Below are 24,878 nucleotides of genomic sequence, written 5' to 3'. Positions count from 1 at the left end.
CCTCTGGGAGGGAGCTTTGGGAATGCTAGAGCTGGAAAAAGCAGTTCTGTCACCTACTTCCTAGGGAGGCCACTGCCCCACCGGGCATTATTTCAACAGGCATGAATACACTGCTATCTGCTTAAGCATTTTTTTGCTTGCTTTTCAACCTTTTATTTACATATTTTGACTTATGGCCTTTTATTATTTGTATTTGTTGGTTTGTGTGTTGTATTTTTTATTTTAGACCCCCGAGTCACCCATACCCAGGACCTGGCAGCCCCAGAACCTCAGATGTCCTTCAACCTATTCTCCTGGGGTCAAGTCACCATCCTCTTAGGTCAAACTTCCTTCATTTCCACCTGCTCAAGGAATCTTTCAGGACTAAGTCGTCAGGACCAGGATCTGTGAAACCAGTGGGGGAGATGGATGCCTTCATCCTCTCTCTCTCTTGAGCAACCTCTCTTGAATGCTGCTCAAAAGTTGTTATTTTAAACAACTTCTAACTTCCATTAGTGTTTCAAGAATAGTACAAAGGGTCCCACGTGTCCTTGACTTGGGTACACCAGTGGCGAACTTTTTTTGCTCTATGTGTCTGTGTGGAATTTTGGGCAAACTTGCTGCCCCCAGCCCTTTTATCCCAAGCACGACCAGATGTACTTCTAAAGCTAGGCCACTCTCTTATCTGAAGCAGCAGCACGTTTACCAAATTGGGTAATTAAACTTTCATAGCTTTATCAAGGCTGCTCTGCCTCCGTCAAAGGAGGTGCGGTCGCACCACCTCTCAGCCTGGCAGGGATCAAGATCACCACACAATCCCTCAATCACAGATGCTGGTATCGACCGTGTGCCAGGCGCAAGAACACAGCCGGGATACGGCAACAAATGTCTGCAAAGTCAGCCACTCAACAATATTGAGCACTGTGATGTACAGAATAAAGGCCCCCATAAACGTTTGATATTTTAGCTCAGTAAGACTCCTGTCAGACTGTTGATTTCCAGAACAGTAAATAATGTCTGTGCTATTTTAAGCAGCTAAATTTACGACACTTTGTTAAAGCAGCAAACAGGAAACTCATACGTCAAGCTATTACACGGTCACCTCCAGACACAGGCCGCCTGAGTATTTCCGCATTTCCCTGAAGTCTCGCCCAAGTAGGCTATCCCTCCTGTCATTGGCCAGAGCTGGATCACATGGTTGTGCCTGACATCACTTCAACCCTGTTCAGCCAATCAGGATTCGCCTCCAAGCTGAGGGCAGGTCCGGCCTTCTGGGTCAAACGTGGCCGCCAGGTTCCTGCGTAAAATCCTATTATTCTTTCATAGGGAAGAGGATGGCATGGGGACATTTGGGGGCAACGTGGGAAAGTAGCTAAAGGAAGGGGCAAGAATTGAGTAGTCTCTGAAGGAAGGGCTTCAAACCTAGGCCGGCAAGCCTGGACTCCATCCAGGGGCTATGGGGAGCCCTGGGTGGCATTTGGAGCAGAGACCACACGCATGTTTTGGACGTTACAGTAGCCAGCTCTATTCAGAGTTCTCCCATGCTATCTGCCATGGCCGAGTCTTCAGTGTTGTCTTGTGTGAAGTATTAGTCGCTCAGTTGTGTCCAACTCTTTGTGACCCCATGGACTATAACCTGACAGGCTCCTCTGTCCATGGGGTTCTCCAGGCAAGAATACTGGAGTGGGTTGCTATTTCCTTCTTCAGGGGATCTTTCCTACCCAGGGATCAATGCTGGGGCTCCTGCATTGCAGGCAGATTCTTTACTGTCTGAGTCACCAGGAAAGCCCTTGGTTATCATCATATGTCCCACTAGGGAACCAGCAAGACCTTGCCTCCTACAGCCTGCAGAGTTTCAGGTCTAGCCCAAGGGTTGCACAGGTTAAGTTGATGTGGGGTCTATCACAAGCATTCTTCTGGCTTGAGTAATATGGGATCCAATGACCCTGAGCGTTCTTTACCAGGCCATCCTGGAGGCAGTGGTTGGTACAGCAGCGTGGTGTGATTCCCACAGCCCCTACAGAATCTGCTGCTCTGGGTTCTAAAGCCTTTGCCTGAATAAAATATAAGCAGGATTATTGAAAGCTGGTTTTGTTCCCTGCAAGGGACAGAAATGCTGCTTAGATCAGCTTTATCTTATGGGGAAGAGGAGTTCAGGCACAGCTGGATCAAGGACCTCCAATAACACCACAGGGCATTACTGCTGCCTCTCTTGGTTCAGTGTCCCACTGAGCTGGCCTCTCCCTGGACATTGGCAGAAGCCATCTGCAGCCCCAGGCTCACACCCTCCAGCTCAGGCAAGAAGTGGGTGGTTCTTTTCAAGCTAATGTCTCAGAGCTGACTCTTCCTGTTGCTAAATGTCAGATGATTCTAAGTGGTCAGGCCTGGGTTGAGGCCACTCTTGGGGGCTTTTGAGTTGGGAGTTCAGCAGGTGATTCGCCAAAGGAAAACCCGGCTCTGGGACCTGAGGAGTCCCACAACCTGGGGATGCACCCCGATTGCTCGGGGCCTGGTACTGACTCCATTCCCGACCCTGTGGGGCTTTGAGACTCCCAGAAATTCACTTTCCTTTCTCCAACCTCAGTTGACCCCTCTGTAAAGTGGATGCCTGCCTTGTTCTGAATGGTAAAATACTTATCTATTCCTTAACAGTAAAGCCTCTGTCTACAATGCGGGAGATCCGGGTTCGAGCCCTGGGTTGGGAAGATTCCCTGGAGAAGGAAATGGCAATCCACTCCAGTACTATTGCCTGGAAAATCCCATGGACAGAGGAGCCTGGCAGGCTGCAGTCTATGGGGTCGCAAAGAGTCAGACACGACTGAGCAACTTCACTTCACTTCATTCCTTAAGTAATAATCTCTGCACCCATGTCATGCCCCTCCCGTGCACCAAGCACTGTTCCTGGTGTCCTGACTGGAATCTGCAGTACTGGGATCTGTGCCCATTTTACAGCTGAGAGCATAGAGGCACAGAGTGGTCACATGTGGCCTGGCCAGGGTGGCACAGACTGGACTGTGCTTCCACGAGATGCCTCCTCCTCCCTCCAGGCCTTAGAGTCACCTCCTCGGAGACCCCACGACCTCCCTGCTCCCGGAGTCTCTGTTCTCCACTGTCTTTACATGTATGTGTTCACCCCCTTGTTTTTCTCCAGCCAGGTAGGGATCGTATCATTGCGACACTGAACCCCTTTGTATTAGCAGCTGTCACAAATCGACGAAAACTTAGTGGCTTAAAACAACACAGATTTTTTTTTTCTCTTCCAGTTCCGGAGGTCAGAAGTCCAACACAGGTTCCTCTGAGCTGAAATCAAGGTATTGGCAGAGCCGTATTCCTTTCCAGAGGCTCCAGGGGAGAATCTGTTCCTTGCCCTTTCCAGCTTCTGGAGGCTGCCCACATTCCTTGGCTGGAGGCCCCTTCCTCCATCTTCAAAGCTGAAAATGGCAAGTCTAGTCCTCCTCATGTTGCATCTCTCTGACCACAGTGGGGAAGGTCTCCACTTTAAAGGATGCTGTCATTACACTTGGCCCACTTGATTAACCCAGGATCATCATCTCCCATCTGAAGGGCCTCAACTTACTCCTATGTGCAAAGTCCTTTTGCCATGGAAGGTGACATATTCACAGGGTCTGCAAACCCACATGTCTCAGAGGGCTGTATTCAGGCTTTCTCTTACTTGTAGCACAAACATCCCATGACTTCAGTTTCTATCCCCCCTTCCCTCATATCGTTCGATCTAACTCAACATAAACATTCTTTCCTTCTGAGAAGTCTGCCTGTCTCCCTGGGCTGGGTCAGGTTGGCATCTTCCATCACAGATCTGATTAGTGGATTGTTTCTGTCAGTTTCCCTGGGGGTGGTAAGTTGGGACCATGGGGAGTTAGGATGGGTGTGGGCCAGGAAACCTTAGGGCAGGCGCCTAGGGTAGGAAGCTGCTGCAGGCTGGGTCAGGGTAGAGAAGAGGGCACAACGGGAGATACTGGAAGGAGGGGCCCCACGAAGAGGGCCATGACCTCCTTAAGGTCATGCAGTACAGAGCTTCTGGGTTCGGGAGACATGCCAGCCTGGGAAGCAGAAGGCCACGGGCTGCTGGCCTCGGTTTCGAACCCACGCCAGGCCAACAATGTCCCTTTTATTTGCACAGCTCAGGAATGGGTGGCTGAGCCATGTACCGTAGGGTCAGGTCTCGGCCAAGGTCACCCTGTGTAGCCCCCGCACACCCTTGGTGAGAACACGGGGTCTCATTCGTGCCCCATTTCCCAACCAGGAGAGAACCCCCTTGGACGATCAGAGGCCAAGGGCAGGTCAAGACGGCTGGTGGCCTCCCTCAGGGCTGCTCTGAAGTAATGTGTCCCCTGGCATTGGCTGGGAGACATGGGTCAGGCCAGGAAGCTAAGGTGAAGAATAGGGTCTGGGGGTGGTGTTGGCCACAGAAGATCTCGTGCATGCAGAAGAGGGATGTGGCTTTAGGGGTCCTCCTTCTACACCTGGGGAGGGGGCAGATGCAGGAATGGGGGGCATTGAGGCATAGGTGGCCCTGGGAGATAACCAACAGCTCTCAATCGTTTGTTTTCCCTAAAAGCATTTTCCACTCCTTAAAGTTACACATTAATTTGTCTATGTACTTTGTTGTCTATGACCACACAAGCTCACTGAGGATGGGAGTAGGTAGGTCTGCCTTAGTCAACGTGTTGCCCCAGTACCCCCAAAGGTCCTTGCCTCCAGGAGACTGTCACTAATTATTCCCCAGAAACACAAACACAAACTGTGTAGAGGGGCTGCACAGGGTCCATGAGATGTGGAGGTGCCCTGACAATTTTCTGGGGCCCCAAGGACTGAAGGGATCAGCCCAGAGCAGGAAAAGCATCCTTCTGCACCAAGGCCCCAGGGGGCTGCGTGCTTCCCAGCCCATCATGCATTTTGGGAAACCAGGATTCCAGGTGGCAAAGGACAGAGAGCACTGACCCTTGGAGGGGATGAGCAGTCAGGTTGTTCAAGCCATGAGGGGTTGTTGCAAGGGTAGGAGGGGGGCAAAGGCGAGGCACACAGTAGGCACTCTGGAAGATTTGCGGTATGATTATTGTTGTTGGCATGTTGTTGGGACCACTGGTATGTCTGCATCTCTGTCTCCTCTCCACAGCCCCTCCCCCCACGTGCTCACACCCAGCTGTGCCCACGGGCTCCAGGGACCAGGTGGCCAGGCGGGTGGCCTGGAGGGTTGGATTAGGGAGTGGCTGGGGCTGAGGTCCCCGGGTGTGTGGGAGGGGACAGGGAGGTCAGGCTAGGAGCCCAGAGCACACTGGGACCAAGCCAGCCATCACATGCAGACCACGATGCGCAAGGCTCCTCAGACGCACTCTTCGTGGGTCACTGGCCAAATCCCCCCGCCCCAAACGCACGGTGACACCTCGAACTCGAAGCCACGGGCCCGGCTCCCGGGTGGGGCCCCCGCCCCCCACCAGCTGCCGCCCACATCGCGCGCGACACTGCCCCGAGCCCCGCCGTCCCCGCGCCCCGCCCCGGCCGGCCCGCCCCGCCCCGCCCGCAGCCCGCGGGACCTTTATAGGGCGCGCCGGCCGCGCGCTGGAAGTGGTGCCGCCGCCGCCCTCCCTGCCTGCCGCCCGCCCGCCAGCCGCCCGCGCGTCCGACGCGGGGGTCGCCGCCGTGTCTGCGTTCGCTATGCGTCCCCGGGCGCCGGGGCCACTCTGGCCATTGCCCTGGGGGGCCCTGGCGTGGGCCGTGGGCTTCGTGGGCTCCATGGGTTCGGGGGACCCCGCGCCGGGTGAGTGGGGCGGCCGGAAGGGGCGGGCGGGGCGGGCCACCCACGTGGGCCTGCCGGGAATGCGGGCCGGGGGATAGGTCGGGGGGCGCGGCGGCGGTGGCAGCTGGGGGCAGAGAGCAGTGACCCGTGGTGACCCATGGCCGCTGCAGGTTGAATGTGGGAATGCTTGGGGCTCCCCTCCCCCAGCCCTAAAAGACCTAAAGGAGGGTCACCAGGAGGTCAGGCGAGCAGATGTGACTCCTCACAATTTATTATCAAGAACTAGTCCCCAGGGCTGCTGACAGTTACTGAGTGCTCAGGGTCTGCCACCTCCCTCCTGGAATCCACGCAGCAGCCCTACAGTGTGAGCACTCTTATGCCCGGTTTCCAGATGGGGAAACTGAGGCACAGGGTCAGACGGCTTGTGCGGGGCAAAGCGGATATGAACCTGGACTTTCCAGGTCCCAGTGTCCGGGAGAGGCAGGGCTGGGTGGTTGGACTCAAAATCTCCAGCCAGGGTCTCAGATCTTCCCTGGTCTGGCACAGGCAGACTTGTTAGAATCTCATACCCGCCAGTTGTGAAGACGCCGGGGAAGTCACACCCCCCACTCTGGGCCTCAGTTTCCCCTTTTATAAGGGGAGCAAAGATGCCGAGCTCCTCGAACTGAGCTGGTCCCTCGGAGCTCAGCAGTGCCTGGGAGCTCCTGGGATGGGGGCCCTGGCCACTCCTGCCCCCACCTAACTGTGCAGAAACTGAGGGCCATCTGTCCCCCCCCACCCCACCCTGCAGCCCCACCCCAACCCTGCACTGAGGGGGAGCCAAGCCCCCTCCCCGAAGGCCGCGTCCCCGGGGAGACAGTGAGCTCATGCAAGGGGAATGTTCCCAAGTTGGAGTGAGTAAGAGGCGGGCCAGGCGAGGGGGGGCTGCCGGGCGAGGGGGCTCCGCGTGCCCTCTGGCGCTGTCTAGACAGAGGGCAGAGGCGGGAGAGGCGGCTCTAGGGCCCACTGACCCTGACACGTCCAGCTCCGGGTGTTTGACTGGTTGGGCAGGATGCCAGGCCTGGGCTGGGGGCCTAGAGCCATGGGGAAAGCTTGCCGGGAGGGGAGGGGGTTGGCAGTAGAGCCATGTGGGGCCGGAGCCCAGAGGAAGGATCCCAGAAGAATCTGCAGCCAGAGCCGGGACACCTGTGTGGTTCCCTATCCCTCCCTCCCAGGCAGGAGGTGGATCATCCCCTTTGCAGTTAATGAGCACCAACTGTATGTATCCCCATGGGCCAGCACCTGGCTGGCAGGCCAAGGCTTGAGTGTGGGCAGGAGCACCTGGGGGCACCTCTGGCCCTGTAGGACCTGTCCCTCTGTCCGCAGGTGGTGTCTGCTGGCTCCAGCAGGGCCGAGAGGCCACCTGCAGCCTGGTGCTGAAGACGGATGTGAGCCAGGCTGAGTGCTGTGCCTCTGGCAACATCGACACCGCCTGGTCCAATTTCACCCACCCGGGGAACAAGATCAGCCTCCTGGGCTTCCTAGGCCTCGTCCACTGCCTCCCCTGCAAAGGTGAGCCCTGTGCGTCAGCAGAAGGCCATGGTCTCTTGGTCAGAGGCGTCACAGGCAAGAGTGAGCTTCCTGTCTTGGGGGCATGAGGGAGGTTGAGGCTGCTGGCAAGGGGATCCCAGACTCAGAGAGGGTTTGGGGGCCTTCGGGCTCCCAGGACTCAGCCTCCTGCAGAAAGGACTCCCCAGTTTGGTTTCCAGCCTCTAGGGTCTCACTCAGGAGGAGCCCTCTGCCCTGACAGCCTTGCTCACCTTCACTCCACATGGTGGATAGACAGGCACACCTAGCTCCTAGAAAGGTGGATTCTCCCTGACTGGCCATTAGAGTTTGTGACCCCACACTCAGTGTTCCCAAACACATCTGCCCTTAACCTCGCAGGTTCCAGGGTCTGTGGTTAGGGCCACAGCTGTATGTTTAACAAGCATTTGCCTTCTGGACTGTGTTCTGTGAAATGCCGCCTCCTCCATGAGACTAGGAGCTCTTTTAAGGCACAATGAATGAATAAATAAGTCAAGACATAGTCTCATTGGAGACCCTCTCAGGCCCCTGTGCAAGACTGAACCTGCAAGGACCCAGAGAGCACATGGGGACATGACTTGAAGGAGGTGGGCTCTGGAAACCAGGGGGTAGTTGGATGATTAGGAGTTTGCCAGCTGGAGAGACCATGGTGGGGCGGGTGGGGAGTGGGACCATGGCCTGGGATCAGACCCGGGTGGGTGGAGTCAGGACAGGGGTGCCGGATGGAAGCTGGAGCTGAGGGCTGCAGACCTGCAGGCCAAGCCGAGGAGCCTGGCTGGCCGGCTGGGATGTGATTAATACCAGATCAGCCTGGCTGGGTGGTCCTGAACTCAACTGCCATGTGCCCTGGCTCCCTCCAGAAGCCCCTCTGGGTTTTGGGAGGAGGACAGACTTCAAAAAGTGCCTTGCCTGGGCCTGACAGGGTCTAGGATGCCCTCCCCCCACCTCATCTGGCCCTGGCAACAGGAACTCAGCCCTGCCACTTCTGTTCTAGCGTGTGTGAAGCCACCCGGGGGGAGCGTTTCCAGATGTGCGTGTGGGCGGGCAGCACAGGAGGCACCCAGGTGCAGTCCACATGCCCTGGCAGGGAGACATGAGGGACTCTGGCTGGCCTCTAAAGGAGCTTCCATCACTGTATGCTCACCCTGTAGGGTGGAGTTCCCAATCAGCCCCACTGTTACACTCAGGGCAGCTGAGGCTGAAACTTCAACTCGAGCTCAGAGATAGGCCCAGACCCACAAATCATGGAGCTGGGGGTCCATCTGGTCTGGCCTGGAGTTCTCACACCTAGGTGCCCTGGCTCTCCTCAACTCACAGCTGTGAGTTTCCCGCTTTGGTGTATATATATATGTATTTGCTCAGTTGCTCAATTATGTGGGACTCTGGGGCCCTGTGGTCTGTAGCCCGCCAAACTCCTCTGTCCATGGGATTCTCCAGGCAAGAATACTGGAGTGGATGACCATTTCCTACTCCAAGGGATCTTCCCGACCCAGGGATCAAACCTGCATCTCCTGTTCCAGCGTTGGCAGGCAGTTTCTTTACCACTATCGCCACCTGGGAGGCCCCTTTGGTAAAATGATGACAAAAGGGCACCACCTTGTGGGGGCATGTGGGAGGCCATACTGGGCCTGGGAGGCGAAAAGCACGCTTTTCGTGGGGCCGGAGTAGGGGCGAGGACGCCAGAGAGAGATTTATTTCCCTACCTGAGAAATGGGGCTGCGGGGGGCGATAACCCCTGTTTCGAGGGCTCGAGCTGTGCGAGGCCCCCTCCTCAGGAAATGAACCGCGGACCAGGCCAACGCCCCGCCCTCCCCGACGCCTCTTCAGGGGAGGTCCTGGCAGGAGGGAGGAACAGACGCTGCCCATCCTCCCCAGCCCCGCGCCTGGATGGGGTGGAGCCCCCCGGGCTGACGCAGCCGGTCCCCCGCCGGCCTTCCCAGAAACGCGCGTAAATCAGGGAACAGACGTCAGCCTGAGCGGGTGGCCCAGCTGCGGAGCGAGAGCGGGACTGGGGGTGAAGCCTGTTCCTCCCAGACCCCCAGATTCCCGGCAGAGACCCCTCGCTTCCGCCCACACTAAGCCCTGCACCCTGACAGAGGCCCGTCCCACGAAAAGCGTCGAGTACTAGTCCACCCCGGAGTGTCTGAAATTCCCCCAGACCCCAAATCAGTTTCCTCCCCCGTGGGCCCCTTCTTCGGACTGCTCCTCACTCCGGTCCGGCCTTTATCCGTCGGAACAGGGAGCGAGGGCGCTGGGCCTCGGAGGACCTCTGGCCTCGGCCACGCGCCGCAGCCCACTCGTGCGTATCCTCTATCCACAGATTCGTGCGAGGGCGTGGAGTGCGGCCCCGGCAAGGCCTGCCGCATGCTGGGGGGCCGTCCGCGCTGCGAGTGCGCGCCCGATTGCACCGGGCTCCCAGCGCGCCTGCAGGTCTGCGGCTCTGACGGCGCCACCTACCGCGACGAGTGCGAGCTGCGCGCCGCGCGCTGTCGCGGCCACCCGGACCTGCGCGTGATGTACCGGGGTCGCTGCCGCAGTACGTTGGGGAAGGGCGGGGCCACTGGACCTGAGCATCCTGTTAGAGGCCGCTGCCGCAGCTCGTGGGGGTGGGTCACTGGCAGGAAGGGGCGGGGTCTACAATCCAGGGTGCTTATTGTAGGTCTCGTGGATTTGGGTGTGGCCCATGGTAGGCGGGGCCTAGGTGTGAGCTCGTGGGCGGGGCCTATAGTCCCAAAAGAGAATCACAAGATCAGGTCTTTTGTGGGATCGGGAATGGGGACGAGTAGGGTACAGGTTTGGAAAGGTGGCTTCTGGGGCCCCTATGGGATGAGAAATACGAGTATGAGAGTCAGAAACTTATTGGAGCAAAGTGGGGAGAGATTGAGGGTAGATCTGGGGCGTGGCGTGGTTCGTGGAAGGGGTGTGACTTCGGTGCAACAAGGGGCGGGTCTAAAGGTGGGACCAGTGAGTGGGCGGGACATTGGAAGGGGTGTGGCTTCTGGCGCAGCAAGGGGGAGAGGCCTGAATACCCCTCCCTGTCTGGAGTAGCGCTCTTTACCGGTCCCCACGCCCCACCTGCAGAATCTTGCGCACACGTGGTTTGCCTGCGGCCACAGTCGTGTGTGGTGGACCAGACCGGCAGCGCGCACTGCGTGGTGTGTCGCTCGGCGCCCTGCCCCGCACCATCCAGCCCCGGCCAGGAACTCTGTGGCAACAACAACGTCACCTACCTATCCTCCTGCCATCTCCGCCAGGCCACCTGCTTCCTGGGCCGCTCCATCGGCGTGCGCCACCCGGGCAGCTGTGCAGGTGCGGCACGCGGCAGGGAGCAGCGGCGGGGTCTAGCCCCCAGCCCCTCTCCGCGCCCGCATTTCTCTTTTGGTCCCTCCCACTCTGCAGGCACCCCCGAGCCGTTAGATCCTGAGTCCGAGGAGGAGGAGGAGAACTTTGTGTGAGCCTGCGGGACCGGCCTGGGCCTGGCGTTCAAGTCTTCCCCATTTTATTTATTGCCACAGCAGAGTCTATTTATGTCCAACGGACACTCCCCAGAACCTGGACAGGGACCACTGTGGGAGCCCTGGTGCCCCTCGACGATATCTTGGAAGGACTGGGGAAAAGAAGCCTGGGAGCAGGGCTGGTGGGTGGGGGCCAGCCCCCCCAGCCCCCACCCCAGGTACCCTATTGCCCAGGAGGACCTCAAACTTATGCTCCCTTGGGGATCACTCTGATGATTGTCGCTGCCACCAAGAGGTCTAGGGATTTCCTGTCAGCAATTAATGAGGAGGTACCCTGGCCTTCTAGAACAGGGACCGGGGGTGAGAGGGGGTTCACAGCCTGGGTGTGAATAGATGAGCTTCAGAACATGCCCAGACCGCAGACAGATCAAGGAAGCAACCACTGTCCACCGCCAGTCCCAGGGTGACCAAGGGACTTACCTTCCCCCTGCTTCACCCATTTCCAAGCGTGTCCCTGGGGGATGGGGGTGCCATCTGTGCCTCCTGACACAGGCCTTGGGTGGAGAGGCATCTGCTAGAACAAAGGAGGCACCATGTTGGGTGGGAGGGACCCGGTGGGGCCTGTGAGGCCCTGCTCAACCACTGGCCCAGGGTGGGGCATATATGCCAAGACCTGCTGCACACCTGGCATCCTGGAGCTGTGTGTCTGAGGGGCACCCTGGTACCTGCTACCCCATCCACAGGTGGCGTTCCCTGTATCTTGCCCTGGCCTCTAGGCCCAGTTCCCAGCTGAACCCTCCTTGCCTGCCAGCTGGGTTTCCTCCTGCCAGCTGGGTTTCCTCCTGCCACCTGGACTGTTGCTCTGTGTCACCTCCCCATGCCCATCTGTAGACCAGAGGTGCAGACTCAGAGTGGGAGGGGCGTCCAGCAGGGCAGGAGCACAGCTCCCCAAGGCAGTGGTGCTCATCCATGTCCTTCCCTGCCTCCAGGAAGTGCCTTACCTGTGACACCCAGAAAAGTGCCCTTTAGTAATGGGTTCGCCCAAGCCTGCCAACAGGGCAGTCTCCCCCGCCCTGGGGTCCTGCCTCACCTGCCAAAGAAATAAACACTGAAAAAGCCACTGTGGGTGTTCAGACCTTGTTCTGCTCCCCTCTCTCTGAACCTCTGTGTCCCCCCACTTTGGGAGGGGGTTACCAGCCTGGGGTGCTGTGGGGGTTTCTGGAAGCATCCAGAAGAGACACAAGTGCATGTTCTTGGGGCAGGTGCTGCCTACTTCTGGGCCTCAGCATCCAGCTTCAGTTGTGGGCAGTAGCAGGCATAGAACTGAGGCAGGTGGCATGGGGTTGTGTGGGAGAGTCTTGGCCTTTATGGGGTAGGGGAAGAAAGGAATGGGGTCTGGGTGGCTTAGGGAAGTCCCAAGAGGCCACTTAGTTTGGGGTCCAGAAATGGCGGTCTGGCCTGGAAGGGTTGAGGTGCCCAAATAAATGACACTGACATGATTAGTAAAAGCACTGGGCTGGGGCTCACCCAGCCTTGCTGCCAGCCGGGCACCGTTTGCCTGAAGTTCCTTTTGAGGATCAGGCTTCACACGGAGGTAGGCCAACCTGAGACCCCACTCTCTCCCAGCCTTGGTTTCCCCATCTGTGAATGGGTCTAGCCGGAGGACAGAGGAATGGCGTTCTAGGCAGGGGCTGAGGAGGCCAGGAGGCTGTCCCCAGCCTGGGCTGAGGCGGGGATGGGAAACTCCAAGGGGGTCAGCGTGGGGAGGGGGAGGGAGGATGGTGAGGAGTCCAGGTCCTGTGGCTCAGGGTCCCTCAGGGAGGGGGTGGTGGAGCTGGACCCTTGACCACTTGGAGGCCAAGGAGAAGCTGAAGGGCATGTAGGTGGGCCTTGGGGGCAGACCATCATATCTGTGAGTCAGTTAACACTTTATTGTTATTTTGCCCTTTTGGTGGGAACTGATGCCCCCTACCCACCCTGACACCAGGCTTCCTGGGGTTTAGGGGCTCATGGACCCTCTGCTCCAGCCTCGGAGTTTTCCAGGCCAGAGCTATTTGTATCGTTTGCCATCTCAGTGGTGTACCCGGTGCTGCTGTGGTTCAGACAACGCCTGCCGGCCCCCAGTGGTCCTGGGCTGGGGGCCACGCTGGCCACGCCAAATCACATCCCAGATCCAAGTCACGAAGGCGGAGACCTGTGTGTACACATCAGGTGTCTTGGGATCCCCACACCAGAGGCCAGAGAAGGAGACGAGGCCGTAGGCCCGATTTCTGCATACCAAGGGTCCTCCAGAGTCCGCCTGGGGGTGGAGGCAAAGGTGAGGTCAGGGGTCCCTTGCTGGGCCTCACTTTCCTTAAAGGAGCTAATATATGTAGATCTGATCTGGACCTTCTCTACCTCAGAACCCTTTTATGTCCCATGGACACTCCCCAGAGCCTGGGCCAGGACCATGGCTCCCCAGTGCTCTTAGAGAAAAGACTAAACACGTCATCTCAGCCTTTAGGGCCTGGAGGAGCCAGCCCCCATCGCTTGTCTGCCCTCCTCTCCCCCGACTCACTTGGTTCCAGCCAGACATGCCAGCTGTTTCTGCAGCAAACCGAGTTCCAACCTCTGTGTGCTAAGTTGCTTCAGCTGTGTCCAACTCTTTGAGACTCTATGGACTATAGCTCTCCAGTCTCCTCTGTCCATGAGATTCTCCAGGCAAGAATACTGAAGTGGGTTGCTGTGCCCTCCTCCAGGGGATCTTGCTGACCCAGGGATCGAAGCCACGTCTCTTACATCTCCTGATTTGGCCAGGGGGTTCTTTACCACAAGTGCCACCTGGGAAGCCCAAGCTCCAACCTCTAGGCTTTTGCCTATCCTTAAGACCCATTACTTCCCCCTGCTGGACACTCCTTGTATACCACCCAAGTCTACAGCTCCTTGTGAAATGTACAACCTGCGGGACTGTACACAGCAGCCCTGTGACTGGTCTGTCTGCCTAGCTTGTCTCCCCTCAGTTATTCTCAAGGCTCCTCCAAGTCTCAAAAGTACTGTCCTCAGAGAGGCCTTCCTGAATACTCACCCTAAAATCCCTGCTTCCTCCTCTCCCCAGACCTATTACCCTAATTTTCACCTGGAATCAGCTCTGACCCAAAGAAATATGTCCTATTGGTGTGACCATTTTACAGATGGAGAAACTGAAGTCCTGAGAAGTGAGATGACTTTTCCAAGACCATATGTGTAAGAAGTGGCTCAGTCTGGATGTGGACCTGGGCAGTTGGGCTCTAGAATCTGAACCACACACTCTCTTGGCTAGAACAAAAGACACTCCCCTGCTCCCAGTCCGGGCTGTATTTCTCCCTGAGCATCAGGGCCAGGTTTGCCATTAATCCATACAAAGGCTTAGGAGCAGAAGCATCTTCCTTGAGATCTGGACACTGCTTTTAAAGACACAAATCTGTAGTCCTTTGTGCAGTGCACAACCTGTGCAGCCATACATGGCAGCCCTGTGACTCTGGAGGCTCCCTCCCCTTCCCAGGCTGCACCAACTGGTCAAAGGTAAGCTGGGACTTAGTTGCCAAGGCTCTCTGACCAGCTCTGACCTCTCTGAGGGCCTCAGTTTCCCTACATGGCAAGCAGGCAGGACTGAGAATGAACACCTCACCGAGCAGAAGCCACGTCGCTGGCGGTCCCCACTGTGGGTGCAGAGCATGGCCGGGCTCAGCTGCCCCTTCCAGGAGCTGTTGCAGGCGTCCAGCTCCAGCACGCGAACCTCGGCTTCCATCAGCCCGGGGGGCAGTTCCTCGAAGTCGGACACGGAGCCCCAGCCAGCCACCTTGCAGCGCGTCCCGGCCCGGGGAGGCCTGGCGCCCCTCCGTGGCAGCCCCAGTAGTCCCACTGCAGGACCCAGGGTGGCAGAGCTGTTCAGCTGCAGGGGCGGGAGGTGCCAGGAGGTTAGGCCTGCCTGCAGCCACCCTCTGCCACCCTTTCCTATCTACCTTTCCTTGTCTCTTCCTGTCCTTGTGGAGAGAAGTTAGTTGTAGCTGTTGTTAGTCTGTCAGAGGGCCTGACTGCTTCTGTCACCTTGGGGCCCTGCTCATCAGACCTCACCAGCCTCCATGCTTCCAGTCTCGCCCCCGTAGCTGCCCAGGGGTCCTGCTAACCAGCATCTCCTTCCCTGCTCTGAGCTCTTCTCCAGTGCCCATTGCCCTTAGGACACAGGGATAAAAAACCTCTTGGCCCATCAGTTGGCCCTTCCCTCTGCCCACCTGCACACTTGCTCACACTGTAACACTGCACCCCTTGCTGGGGGCACCTTTCCTATCCAGCTTTTAGGACTCAGCTTAGACACCACTTCCAGGAAGTCCTCCCAGATTGCCAGTCTAGGACAGGTGCCTCCTCTGGGTTCCCATGTGCTCCTGCCAAGGCTGATTTACTCAGCTGCCACCTAGTTAGACCGGGAGTTCAGAGGGAGCCAGGCCAGGGCTATGTGTTCATGGCTGTGTATTCATGGTTTCCTGGCACACAGATGGCACTCAATCAGCAGTTATGGAATGAACAACTTGGACCCCTAGTTTGAGTGTTTGCTTCCTGACCTTGGGTGCATCCCTGATCACCCCTGGCCATAGTTTCCCCATCTGCACAGTGGGCTAGGTGAACCAGAGCAGGGGTTCCAGGCTACAGGGTTTCACAGAGGAGCAGAATTCATATGCCAGCTTTGGCTGCCAACACTGGCTTCCCACATTATATTTTGCCAAGAAAACCCCACACCCTAGACCCTCCTGTTCCCAGGGTTTCATTTTTGTTGTGTTGATGTCCCCTCTGTTTGATTTTCACCACATTTCAAGGGCAGTTTGGGGATATTCTCCCTTTAAATGGCAGCCCCGGAGTGCCTGGGGTTGAATTTGGGGCCCCCAAGGTTGGGGCTATGGGAAGGGTTGTAGCCCAAGCAGGAAGGGCCATGTGAGGTCCAAATAGAGGCGCATGTGCGGGGAGGGAGGAAACGCCCTGGAGGGCCTGAGGGGGCAGGGATCAGGGTATCTGATGGCCCCACAGCCTCACTGTCTCCCTCTTTCAGCGTGAATGTTGAGCATCTGCTGTGTACAATAACTCACCACAAATGAGATAAAAATCCCTGCCCTCGAGGGCAGAGGTGGAACCAGTGGTACAGGTGCTTCCAGAAAGTGTGGGTGGTGCTGGACACAGAAGAGGGGATGGGGTGAGAAGGGGGGAGCCAGGGGCAGCTGAGAACTGGAGGTCGTTAAGGGAGGGTGCCCGAGAAGGGGACAACTGAGCAAAGAGCTGAAAGCCACACGGAGTCTCGGGAATATGGGCTGGGCAGGGCCACAGCCAGTGCAAAGGCCCGGGGGTCAGAGCCTGTTAGGGTGCTGTTAGGGTGCTGACTGCTAAGCGAGCAGCAGGCCAAGTGGGCGCTGTGTGGGTGTTCCAGAGGGCAGCAAAGGGAGTGACTTGACTCACGGGTGCTCACAGGCACCTAATAGCTGTTTTTAAACAAGTCAGGCCATGGTAAGGGGAGGGGTAGGGACAGGTCAGACCTGCACCGAGGGCCCGATCCCCATGCAATGGGTCACCTGCAGCAGACAGATGTCACTGGTGTGCGTGGTGGGCTGGTAGTCTGGGTGCGTGATGACAGCGGAGATGCTGAACACCTGTTGTGTGGCCTCCACGGTGCGCAAGGCATGGGCTCCCAGCACTACCAGGCCTGTCCCGGGGTCTCTGTGGGGGGAATGGGTGCGGAATGTGAGCAAGGCTGAGGTGAGGGCCGCCTCACACTGGCTGTCTCTCGCCTCCTGGGAAGTAAGCCCATGCCATCCTCCTGCCAGCTTGTGATGATAAATGTTGAGTTGATCACCCTCCCATCTCAATTAAGGTATTAACTTCAATCACTGCAATATATATATATTTTTTGACCACTCCATATGAGATGTGGCATCTTAGTTCCCCAACCAGGGATCAAACCCATAGCCCCTGCAGTGAATGTGTGGAGTCCTAACCACAGGGTCACCAGGGGAGTCCTGCTGCACTATTAATTTGAATACTTATTATAACAGTATACTTCAAATGAATATAACACTCATTATATTTATCCTAATTCCCATCTGGATTATAGCATTGCCTCCAATAATTTCAATATTAATGTTAGTAATTATTGTATCAATATACTCAGAATGAGGGCTTCCCAGGTGGCGCTAGTGGTAAAGAACCTGCCTGCCAATGCAGGAGACTGCGATTCGATCCCTAGGTTGGGATGATCCCCTGGAGAAGGGCATGGCAACCTGCTCCAGTATTCCTGCCTGGAGAATCCCATGAACAGAGGAGCCTGGTGGGCTACGATCCGTGGAGTCTCAAAGAGTCGGACACGACTGAAGCGACTTAGTATGCATGCAAGCACACACTCAGGATGAATGCAACGGTTGTAACTCTGCTTATGGTCATGGCTGCCAGTCCGTCCCTCCTTCTCCTGCCCCCTTTTCTCTGTTAACTCCCCCTGCCCAGCTGAGAGGCCCATCTGCACAAGCCCCCTCCACCCCCCTGCCCACACCAGCATATGCCCTCATCCCAGACTCACCGGCCGCTGAAGCAGTGGGCAGCTGACACGACCCAGCGGGCCCTCAGCAGGAAGCCTCCGCAGTTGTGCTGGCCCTGGAACTTCACGGATGCCATATAGGGCCGGGAGTGGGGGGTCACCTCGTGGCCCCCAATGATCTGTGCCCCCCAGGAGCCTGCAGGCAGGGTGGGTGGCCTGTCAGGGGTAGAGCAGGATAGGGTGGGGGCCAGGCTGGGGGGAGGCAGGAGAGATAGAGATGGAAAGAGAAGACCCTGGAGTTTGCGGAGTGGGGGGCCAGACTCCCTAAAACCTGGGGCTGGGGCTGGGCCTCCTGCCCACCCCCAAGAGAAGCAGCCATGCAGGGGGCTGGGGCTTCCTGGGTGGGTCCCTGTGGGCCTCTGGCAGGCTTGGGTGGAGTACTTGGGGGTCCTCACCTGGGGGCCTCATGGGCAGTGTCAGGACAGCGGTCACAGTCAGCAGCAGGCAGCCCCAGTCCCCCACCCCAGGCCCCATGGCTGTCACAGGCAGGTGTGTCCTTGGAGAGCTCAGTGGGCCGCACCACACCCAACGTCCAGGAAAAGGGGAATGGGGCTGTGGCCTGTGGTCGGAGGCCCCGCCAGCAACGGCCGGTTCTGAGCCAGCATTTTAGAAAACCCGATGATTCTCCTGCATTGGGGTTGTTGATGACAATCATAATTGCCCGGGAGACCAGCAGTGGAGGGGGTGTGAGAGCTCCAGGGCCATGTTGTTTACCCAGAAACCGAGTAACCAGTAACCAGTTCACCAGAAACTGCTAAGCAGCCAGCAGCACTGCAGCCTTGGCCGCCTCTCCAGGTTGGGGGCCAGCTCACCAGATGGAGGCAGTCCCGCCCCAGCCCTGCCGGTCACTGCCTCCGGCCTCAGTCTCCCCATGTGCAATCCCAGCCCCGGAAAGCCCTGTGATTCCTGCTGCCTTTGCTGCATGTATTGAGCACCTATCGTATACCAGCCTCTAGTAGGTGCTAGAGGTGGAGTATAATGTGACAAAGGCCCCCACACCCTTGGTGCTGACGTTTCTCCTGGTTAAGGGTGTAGATCCACTGATCTGGGCTCACAAAGGAAGCACAGGGCCTGGTGGTCAGATAATATCAAGCTCATCGGGTCAGTTCAGGCCCTTGAAGGTGGGGCCAAGGGGCAAGGGCTCCTCCTGTGGGCACTGGGGAGCCAAGGAGGCCTCAGAGCAGGGAGGGGGCGGCAGGGCCTTCATGAGCCTATGGACACACAGGTCAGAGACCCTGTGCTGCCCTGGGGAGGCTTTGCTGAGGCCCTGCTAATGTGGAGATGCAATGAGAGGTCTGGGAGGCAGGTTAGAATTCCAACATGGGCTCATAGGGCTGAATCCAGGGGTGGGCAGGATTGGTCCCTTTGGAGGCTCCTGGGGAGCACTGGCTCCCCCCTTTTCCAGCTTCTAGAGGAGCCGCGTCCCTGACTTGTGGCTCCTCCCTCCATCCTCACAGCCAGTAGCACAGCATCTCCCGTCTCTCTGCCTCTGATCCTCCCCTCTCCCTTTTATAATGACCCTGTGATAATACTGGGCCCCCTGGGGAATCCAGGGTCGTCTCCATCTCAGGTTGTTGTTGTTCAGTCGCTCAGTCATGTCTGACTGTTTGCGACCCCATAGACTGCAGCAGGCCAGCCTCCTCTGTCCTTCACTATCTCCTGGAGTTTGCACAGATTCATGTCCATTGAGTCAGTGATGCTATCTAACCATCTCATCCTCTGTCACCCCCTTCTCCTCCTGCCCTCAATCTTTCCCAGCATCAGGGACTTTTCCAGTGAGTCAGCTATTCGAATCATGTGGCCAAAGTATTGGAGCTTCAGCTTCAGCATCAGCCCTTCTAATGGATATTCAGGGTTGATTTCCTTTAGGATTGACTGGTTTGATCTCCTTGCTGTCTAAGGGACTCTCAAGAGTCTTCTCCAACTCCACAGTTCGAAAGCATCAATTCTTTGGCACTCAGCTTTCTTTATGGTTTAACTCTCACTTCCATACATGACTACTGGAGAAACCATAGCTTTGACTAGACAGACCTTTGTCGGCAAAGTGATGTCTCTGCTTTTTAATATGCTGTCTAGGTTTGTCATAGCTTTTTCCCATCTCAGGGGCCTTAACTTAATCTCACCTGCAAAGTCCCCTCTGCCCCATGAGGTGACATGTCCACAGCTCCCAAAATGAGGACAGGGATGTTGTGGGGCTATATTTAGCCAGCTTCAGTCCCCTGTGTTAATTACTTTGCTGTATTGTTATCGCCCATGGTACTGACAAGGAAACTGAGGCACAGCCTTGAAAGTGGCAAGGTGAGGGTAGAACCAGCTGGTTTGGAAAGAAACATGGCATGCAGGTACCTGGATCTCATCTTAGAGAGGCTCACCAACCAGGCAAGCAGATGTGATTTTTTTGAATTAATTAATTTTTGGCTGTGCTGGGTCTTCACTGCTGCGTGGGCTTTCTCCTGTTGTGGTGAATGGGGGCTACTCTTCAGTTGCAGTGTGGGGGCTTCTTATCACGGTGGCTTCTCTTGTTGCTGAGCAGGCTCTAGAGCACAAGCTCAGTAGTTGTGCATGGGCTTAGTTGCTCCATGGCTTGTGGGATCTTCCCAGAGCAGGGATAAAACCAGTGTCTCATGCATTGCAAGGTGAATTCTTAACCAGTGGACCACTGGGGAAGCCCGGACACGTGATTCTAGGCCACTAAGTTTGTGGTGATGTGATAGCAGCTGCAGGAACCATCAGGCCTTGAACACGGAGCAAAGTGGGAAACAGGGTCCACGTGGAAGTTGTTTCCAGGGTCTAGGCCAGGCTGGACCCTGTGCTTCCCTGGAGCTCAAAGCAGCTGGTAGGGGATTATTCCTTAGGTGACTTCAGTGGCTCCTGTCCACTGTGGGGCCCTGGGATTGGCCTGTCACAGCTGTGCTCCCATGTCGGTCACTTCCCCCAGCCACATGCCCCAGGGTGTGTGGGACTCATGCAGTCCTAGAGAAACCCAAGGCTGCTGAAATTGTTGCTGTCCCCATGTTACTGATGGGGGAAACAGAGGCACAGAAAAGTCAAGTGCTTTGACCAAGTTTCCACAGCGAGGGAGCGATGCGCCAGAGTTGCAGCCTGAGACCAGCTCGTGCTATCTCTGCCAGGGGCCAACTCTGCCCACAACCTGGCACATTTCCTTCTTTTCTGGTGAGAGTTGTGAAACCAGCAACCGTCCTTCAAGGATCTGAATAACCAAGCTCGTTGAAGTCCTAAGGAACCTCCTGTGTGGGGCTCAGTGTTTCCATTTCCTAAACCAAGGCCCAGGGAGAGGAGCCTGGCTGGTCTGGGGCTGCACAGCAGAGGGTCTTGAAACCAGAACTCTGAGACTTGAAGGGTCTTTGCATGGAGGATTTGGTGGCTTTCTAAGTCACAGCACGACAGTGATGATGATGATAATGATGAGAAAACTCCCTTTACTCCCCTTAACTTAATCTCACTTGCAAAGTCCCCTCTGCACCATGAGGTGACATGTCCACAGGCCCCAAAATGAGGACAGGGATGTTGTGGGGCTATATTTAGCCAGCCTCAGTCCCCTGTGTTAATTACTTTGCTGTATTGTTATCACCCTTACTTTTGTTGTTGATTTGTTGGAGCTTTTTATATATTGAGGAGGTTAGCTCAAAGTCAGTTGCTGAACACCTGAGTAGGGCACACATGCAGTTGGTGTCTATCACCTTGCCCTGAGTGGGTCATGCAGTCAGCACTCAATAAGTGAACAGGCCCTTCCTTAGCCCAAATTAGCAGCAGAGGTTCAAGCAGTCAGGAGAGGAATGAAGTTTGGTCAGGAGCCCCTGAGAACTTGAGAAAAACTCAGAATCTTCCCAGTGAACCCCCAGTCACAGTGTTGAAGCCCAGGGACCCCACCCACCCCGACTTGGCCTCCATGTGTCTCAGTTTCTTCATCTGTGGATGGGGTTGGTGCTTGGCCTGGGGCACAGGCCACGCAGGTGTCAGCTAGTGACACTTACCCTTTACTTTTTTAACCCCTTTAACTCACACTCCAAGGAGATTGCTTCTTATTACTTGAAATGGGCAATAGTGCCTTAAGAATAAACAGCCCAGGGATATCCCTGGAGGTCCAGTGGCTAAGGCTCTGTGCTCCCAATGCAAGGTTGCCTGGGTTCAATCCCTGGTCAGGGAACTAGATCCCCCATGCTACAACCAAGACCCAGTGCAGCCAAATAAACAATTTTTTTTAAAAAAAGAATAAACAGCCCAATCCACCAGCATCTTGTATGGCAGTCACTCCCCTGCGGGTGCCAGCCCCAGCCAGTGAAGGATCGTGCCGGACACCATTGCACTTCCCAGACTTTCTCCTGGACCTGCATCCGAGGACCTGGCAGAGAACAGAGAAAGGGATGTGTGGGTCTCAGTGGGTAGCACATGGGGGCGCTGAGCAAACCCGTTCAATGAATGGGTCTCTGAAGCAGCAGGCAGAGCCTCACCACTTCTCTCCACCTTGTCTGCGTTTTCAGCCTCTAGGATTTCTGCAGGGGGAGGATGGGTCACTGTTGGGGTCCCTAGAGCTGCCCCCACAGCTGTCTGGGCCTCAGTCTCCTCCTTTGAGAAACAGATGACCTGAGAGGGTCTCTAAGCGTGTTGGCGAGAACTCAGCAGGGGGCTAGGTGTCCTGTGCACCCCTCATCTGTAAACCGCAGGCTAGTGCCACCACTCCTGCTGAGAAGATCAAAGGAGACAGCAGGAGGCATGCAGTCCTTCACTCCATGAGTGTTTAGTGAGCACCTGTTGTGAGCAGGCACTGGATGTGGGGAGAAGGGGACACAGAAGGAGGACCCCTGCTCTGGCGGAGAGCTGAGCGCGAGACACCACAGTGAGTGACATCATCAGAGGTGGAATTCAGGGGGGAAAGTGACTGAAGTCGGCAGGAAGCAGAGGGAAGAGAGTAGGATTTTAGGGCAAGAAGACCCAGGAACACAGGGAAGGTGGGGAGGGGGCTCCTGGAGGAGGGCCCAGTGGGTGAGCGGCAGGGTGAGCAGCAGGGGCAGGGGAAGGAAGGGCGCTTCCAGGGCTCAGCTGGGACTTGAGAGCCAGGCTGCAGGGCACTGGGAAGCTATAGAAGGTGCGTGAGTAGGGCAGGTGGGAGAAGACCCTCTAGTGAGAGTGGAAAGGAGGAGGCAGGGAGACAGGGAGAGGGCAGTGAAAGGAGGCAGGGGTAGGAGACACGGGGCCTGGGCTAGTACGGTCAGGGCTGGGAGACGTGGGGCGGGGTCTCTGACCAGGGAACAGGAAAGGGGTGGTGACCGGGGCCCATGCAGAGCCCAGTGTCAGACCCGCTGAGGTCCAGATGCCCAGAGGATGTCCAGCAATGGCGAGAGCTGTGAGGTGGGTATGCCTGTTCCGTAAATAAAGTTTTATTGGCACAGGGCCACCTGATGCTGCAATCTACTGCCTCTGGCTGCAATGGCAGAGCTGAGTCCTTGCAACAGATCGGCCAGCCCGCAATGCTGGGAATATTTACTATCTGGCCCTTTACAGAAAAAGTGCCAACCCCTGCACGAGTGTGAGCTGGGCCCTATTCCAAGTCCTTCAGCAGCCCTAGGAGGTAGGGAAGTGAGGCTCAGAGAGGTTAAGGAGCAGACCTGGCATCACACAGCACCTGAGGAGCTGAGCTGGGACTGGAACCCAGGCCCCTTGATGTTTCTGAGTCTTTTCCTTTGTTCTGTTTGGTAGTTTATTTCATTCTTTCCCTGCTAAATGGTGCATGTTCACTGTAAAAAGGGGGTGCAAAGGCCTTTGGGGGTAAAGGTAGACAGCCCCGCATCTGGGGCACAGCCTGTCCCATCTTTCTCCAGACCTCATCCAAGCCTGTTTCAATTGTTGTTGTCATTCAGTTGCTCAGTTGTGTCTGATTTTTTGTGACCCCATGGACTGCAGCACGCCAGGCTGACATTCACCATCTCCCAGAGCTTGCTCAAGCTCACGTCTATTGAGTTGGCGATGTCATCCAACCATCTCATCCTCTGTTGCCCTCTTCTCCTCCTGCTCTCAGTCTTTTCCAGTGAGTCAGCTGTTTGCATCAGGTGGTCAAAGTATTGGAGCTTCAGCTTCAGCATCAGACTTCAAATGAATATTCAGGGTTGATTTCCTTTAGGATTGACTGGGTTGATCTCCTTGCTGTCCAAGGGACTCTTAAGAGTCTTCTCCAGCACCACAGTTCCTTTACACACCCATTTACTGAGCACCATTGAGCAGAATCGTTTTACAAAAGCCCTAAGTACTTCTAAAGAACCTCCCTCTCGGCTCCCCCTCAACTGCCATCTGGAGTAAATGTGTTCAGAGCCTGAGGGCTAGTGTCCTAAGAGCCTGAGGGCTAGTGTCCTAAGACAACTCTGCCTCCCTCCTGATCCGTGGGGTCCACATGAATGGAGGACCCAAGATAGACAACAGGGAACAGAGGGGAGGGCAGGGGACTGAGCTGGCTCCTTCAGTTGCCCGCACCTGCTCCCCCTGAGGTTCCCCCCTCCAGCGCAGGCCAGGCCTACCCCTTGGGGATCCAGCTGTCTGGCCAGTGTTTCCTTCGTGTCCCCCAGGCCCCGTTCATGTCACATGTCCTTCCATTAGCTCAGGCCGCAGAAGGGACCAATGATGCCTTGTCATCCCGCATCCCATCCCGTGGCCATCTGCAGCACCACCTTTCAAGATCCATCCAGAATCTACCTGGTTCTCAGCCTGGCCCAGCCTCCACCAGCTCCCTGTTCAGCCACTTTTGGACTCCAAGCCCCCTCCCCTTAGCGCCCCTTCATCCGCTCCCCACCTTGCAGGCCAAGTGGCTTTTGCAAACATAAACCGGGGTGACCCTCTCTTCCTCTAAACTCTGCTGTGGCTCCCCAGTGCCTTCAAGACAGTCTGAATTTTCCCTGCTCCTCACTCACTCTGACCACACAGGCCTGTTTGCCCCGAGAGAGCTATGGGGCAGATTAAGTTCCTTAACCCTCGTCCAAACGTAGGGCCAGGCCCAAAGTCCCGCCAGTGCTCAGAAGACCAGCAATCGCTTCCTCCTCGAACGGGCCCGGCTCGGTCCTATCGCCGGCCTTACGCGCTCGCCACCCGAACGCTCTTCTCCAGACACTCCGCGGCCCGTCGGCAGGACCTTACGTCCGCAGCGGGATCGTGAACTCTCGGAGCCGCCTGCCGGGCCTCCCCGAGCGATTTGTCCCCATTCGCGCCCCTCTGGCTGGGGAGCCGGGGAGGGGCGGCATGGATGGCGGCCAGACTGGGTCCCCGGCCGGCGCCCGGATCGGCTCGGCACGAGAATCAGACCCGCGCCGAGATGGAATGAATGGGTCAGGGCTGCAAGAGCTTCGGGCGGACAGGGCGGGAGGGCGCGCGGTGGCCGGGGCGCAGCGGCGGCCGGCAGGAGGCGCAGGAGGGCGGCGGCGGGAGGCGAGGAGCCGGCGGGAGGGGGCGCGAGCGAAACGCGGCGGCGGCGGCGGCGCGCGCGCCCAGCCCACCCCCCGCGCCCGCCACCGCGCGGACAATAAAC

The 24,878-nt window shown here is 56.9% G+C and overlaps 2 protein-coding genes across 2 annotated transcripts; one reads left to right on the top strand and one right to left on the bottom strand.

The window, feature by feature from the left end:
- Positions 1-5,547: 5,547 nt before the first annotated feature.
- Positions 5,548-11,878, top strand: FSTL3 (follistatin like 3). Its single transcript, XM_040240280.1, has 5 exons — positions 5,548-5,758; positions 7,103-7,288; positions 9,624-9,839; positions 10,385-10,612; positions 10,703-11,878. Exons 1-5 carry the CDS (start codon positions 5,656-5,658, stop codon positions 10,756-10,758), a joined length of 789 nt encoding a protein of 262 aa, XP_040096214.1. The 5' UTR covers positions 5,548-5,655; the 3' UTR covers positions 10,759-11,878.
- A 654-nt stretch (positions 11,879-12,532) lies between these two features.
- PRSS57 (serine protease 57) lies at positions 12,533-17,979 on the bottom strand. The gene is made up of 5 exons (XM_040240281.1): positions 17,743-17,979; positions 17,330-17,483; positions 16,332-16,476; positions 14,405-14,668; positions 12,533-13,057 (listed from the first exon to the last, which is right to left on the bottom strand). Exons 1-5 carry the CDS (start codon positions 17,819-17,821, stop codon positions 12,830-12,832), a joined length of 870 nt encoding a protein of 289 aa, XP_040096215.1. The 5' UTR covers positions 17,822-17,979; the 3' UTR covers positions 12,533-12,829.
- Between the last annotated feature and the right edge of the window lie 6,899 nt (positions 17,980-24,878).

This window comes from Oryx dammah, unplaced genomic scaffold (genome assembly GCF_014754425.2).
Source record: "Oryx dammah isolate SB20612 unplaced genomic scaffold, SCBI_Odam_1.1 HiC_scaffold_5, whole genome shotgun sequence".
In the NCBI taxonomy this organism is placed as follows: Eukaryota; Metazoa; Chordata; class Mammalia; order Artiodactyla; family Bovidae; genus Oryx; species Oryx dammah.
This window is presented reverse-complemented; position numbering and strand designations above follow the sequence as displayed.